Source organism: Mycetomoellerius zeteki, unplaced genomic scaffold (assembly GCF_001594055.1).
Source record: "Mycetomoellerius zeteki isolate Tzet28-1 unplaced genomic scaffold, Tzet1.0 scaffold1465, whole genome shotgun sequence".
Taxonomy (NCBI): domain Eukaryota; kingdom Metazoa; phylum Arthropoda; class Insecta; order Hymenoptera; family Formicidae; genus Mycetomoellerius; species Mycetomoellerius zeteki.
Window position 1 is genome coordinate 1,181 of NW_017256409.1, and position 3,802 is coordinate 4,982.

General features: G+C 43.1%; 1 protein-coding gene across 1 annotated transcript; it reads left to right on the forward strand.

Annotated features, from left to right (window-relative positions):
• Window positions 1-2,558: 2,558 nt before the first annotated feature.
• Window positions 2,559-3,347, forward strand: LOC108732176 (putative nuclease HARBI1). The gene is made up of 2 exons (XM_018462857.1): window positions 2,559-2,720; window positions 2,799-3,347. The coding sequence occupies exons 1-2, from the start codon at window positions 2,559-2,561 to the stop codon at window positions 3,345-3,347; spliced, it is 711 nt and encodes a 236-aa protein (XP_018318359.1).
• Window positions 3,348-3,802: the final 455 nt, after the last annotated feature.

The window sequence follows — 3,802 nt, forward strand, 5'->3', positions numbered from 1 at the left end:
TGCTGCTCGAAGGTATCGAGTTTCCCGTTGCTTTAAAACAAATTACGAAATTTGAACGATATATCTATCAACGTATTTACCGAACGAGAGAGAGGTGGGAAAAAAGATGACAACATAATCGTTCATCTTCGTCTCACCAAAGACAAGAGAGAAAAACACGTAAATCTGTTGTATCTGCAAGATTCGCGACGCGGCGAAAACGTCACCGGTCATTTCACATGAATTAAAAATTTGTCACGATTGATAGGTTCCCTGTTGAGCAAGAATACGAAAAAGAAGTATTTGTATGATAGGTAGGTACGAATAACTAAGTGTGTTTTTTTATACAGAGCGATAAAAAGTCGTGTAACGTCTGTATGAATTGTTATTTTACAGATGTCTACATTATTTTCATACGAGCGAGAAGTTGTCGCTTCACGTCGTTGACTGTGCTACGACGAACGATTGCGCTATTATTCTTCCGAACGAGAACAAGTGGTTGTCGTTTCGTAATCATAACAAAAAGGAGCGACTTCCCTTTGTAGTTTACGCCGATTTGAAGTGTATACTGGAGAAGAAGACCAGCGATGAAAATATGTCGAGGTTCACCTATCAACATCACAGGGTTTTCAGCGTAGGCTATTACATACGTTGTGCATACGATGAAACTGTGTCGGTATACAGATCTCGCGGTGAAGATTGCGTATCGTGGTTTGTCAATGAATTATACGATTTGGCGCATCGCGCGAAAACGATATTTGATAAGAATGTTACTATGACGAGGCTTACATCGGACGAGTGGGAAAAATTTCGTGACGCGACTCATTGCCACATCTGTGAAAGACCGTTCGAGGAAGGAGATTTACGCGTACGCGATCATTGTCATTTAACCGGACGTTACAGAGGTCCCGCGCATTCACGTTGTAATTTAAATTATCAAGAGTCATACGTTATTCCTGTGTTTTTTCATAACTTGTCGGATTATGACGCACATTTTACCATAAAAGATATTGCTAACAGTTTTGAGGGTATTTGTTACCGATAACGAAAGAAAATTATATATCGTTTACGAAATATGTCAAGGATACGGCGAAAGTCAAGTGGGAAACGGACAATGTGAAACTGCGTTTTGTGGATTCGTTTAAATTTCTCAGTAGTCTCGAGAAATTGGTATCGTATCTTGACAAGAGTAAATTGACAATCACGCGGTCGGAATTTCTCAATCTTAATACCGAAGATTTTGATCTGCTTACACGTAAAGGAGTGTTTCCGTATGAATACGTGGATAGCGTTGATAAGCTGGACGAGACTAGTTTACCGCCGCGCGAGTCGTTTTACAGTTTGTTAACCGACGAGGTCGTTTCCGAGGACGATTATCAACACGCGACGAACTTTTGGCGACGCTTTTGCATAGAGACTCTCGGTGATTACAGCAATTTGTATCTCAAGACGGATGTGCTTTTATTGGCGGACGTTTTCGAAAATTTTCGTGATACGTGTATCGAGAGTTACAGCTTGGATCCGACGTATTATTACACTTTACCGGGATACACATGGGACGCTATGTTGAAATACACCGGTATTCGATTCGAATTGCTCACCGACATCGACATGGCGATGTTTGTGGAGCGTGGTATACGCGGCGGTTTAAGTCAATGTTCGCATAGGTATGCGCGAGCTAATAACAAGTATGCACCTTCATACGATCTTTTGGAACCCTCGACGTACCTCATGTACTTCGATGTGAATAATTTGTACGGTTGGGCGATGTCCGAATCCTTACCGTATGGAGAATTTCAATGGGTCGATGACGTCGAGCGCTTTGACGTAATGTCTGTGTCGTCAGACTCTGTTATCGGTTATATTAATAGAAGTCGACCTTGGGTGCGTTCCACTTAAAGTCTGTGACGACCACGACCACGACCGCAGTATTTGCCGTTCCACTAACTTACGGGCGCTGCGGGCGAAATCTTTAGTGGAACGGGTTTTGTGAGTGAATAGTCTCTGTAACATGGATGCCATTAAGGTAATCGTACTGAGCTGTAGAAAATATGAATCTGAAGACTCATCCAGTTCTGATGATGAATGGGAGTTAGTGTTACGTAAAAGAAAAAAGCGTACACTTCGTCCGCGAATTCCAAATTATATCGATGTTGTAGGCCGCTACATGGATTACGATTTCAAAAATCATTTTAGGTTAATGAACATACATGATTTTTCACTCGAATTATCCACATACGTTTCTTCGCAAGTTGTTGATATTAACAATAATATTTCTTCTTGTTCATAGAAGGTCGAAGGCGACTTTTGAATTTCTTTTACAAATGCTCAGACTATATTTAACGAGACAAATAAAAGGATCTCCTATGATACCACCACATCATCAATTAATGATAGCTATTTGGAAAATGGCAAATTAATTCACAATAAAGTATTTGCATTTTATATTTTTTTAATAAATTTCTTTCTTAAGATCTGTTTGCGATAGATTCAATGTTGGAAGAGCAACTGCTGTTCGGGCTGTGCGAAGGATCACTCATGCACTTTTCTTAAATGCTTCAACATTTATTAAATGGCCTATGGGTGACTATACTGAAAGGGTTATGCAAGGATTCATAGAAAGCAGTAGCTTTCCGAAAACCATTGGGGCCATTGACGGTACCCACATTCGAATAGATGCTCCAAAAGAAAATTCTGTCGATTACATAAACCATAAAGGATTTCATTCGATACAGTTACAGGTAACAAGTATTTTAATTTGTTAATAATAAATAGTCTTTTGAAAATATTTGGTTATGTACATCTGCGTTCATTTACAGTTGGTGTGTGATCATAGAACTTTGATCACACATTGTTATGCTGGGCATCCTGACTCAGTTCATGACCAGCGAGTTTTTCGACAATCTGAGGTAGCAAACTACTTGAATGATGAAGAGAAATTTCTAGGTGACAGTCATATATTGGGAGATGCTGTATACGAGATTCATCAACACTTACTGACTCCCTTCAGAGACAATGGACACCTTACAGTGTCACAAAACAATTATAATTATCGCCATTCAGTAGCCAGAGTGATAATCGAAAGAGGCATTGGTCTGTTAAAAGGGAGAATGAGAAGTTTATTGCACTGTCTGCCTATGTCAAAAGTGGACTTAATGGCGGAATATGTGATAGCATGTTGTGTAATTCATAATATCTGTATATTAAGAAACGATGAAATCGAAGTTATCACCATTCCAACTCCACAAGAATATGATAGAGGTCATGCTATTTTATATTTTCCTTTTTTTTATGACGAAGGAGAATGCCTACGCATTCCCTGGGTCTCGGGGGTGAACCCAGGGATATGTGGGGCTTGCACCCACTAAAACCCCTCCGGATGTCCTGTCGCTGGCCGGTGTTGGGGGGCTCTCAGGAACGCGTGCAGCATACTTCTGCTGGGAGCTCCCCTGGCCCGTCGGCTTTCGCCGACTCGTTCCCGCCCGAGGCCTTTGCCGGTCCCGGGCAGCGCTCATGATCCCAGGTGGCGCTCATGCGCGACTTCTCTAGTTATGGGTGCGGGAGGGGAAAAAAACCCCGCCACCCCGGTGGTTTTGGGGAGGCATGGATTGGGGAATCTGGCCCCCTCCAGGGTCCCCAACCTCCCCCGGGCGTGGCATTTGTATCAGCGCGCCCGTCTCGCTCTTAGCTGTTGCTTTGGCCCGTCCCCCGTTCGTGGGGGACAGGGGGGTGACGGTCAGGCGCCTAATAGGCAGTGGCCCTGACCGCCTCCGTCCACCGTTTCGAGCGGGGTACTATTCCGGCGGTGGCGGCGGGGGCGGCC

Excerpts from the sequence above, each read along its gene's own strand:
- LOC108732176 (XM_018462857.1), top strand. The coding sequence starts at position 2,559 with ATGGGTGACTATACTGAAAGGGTTATGCAAGGATTCATAGAAAGCAGT. Across the intron at positions 2,721-2,798 it reads TTCATTCGATACAGTTACAG|TTGGTGTGTGATCATAGAAC; the intron begins GTAACAAGTATT and ends GTTCATTTACAG.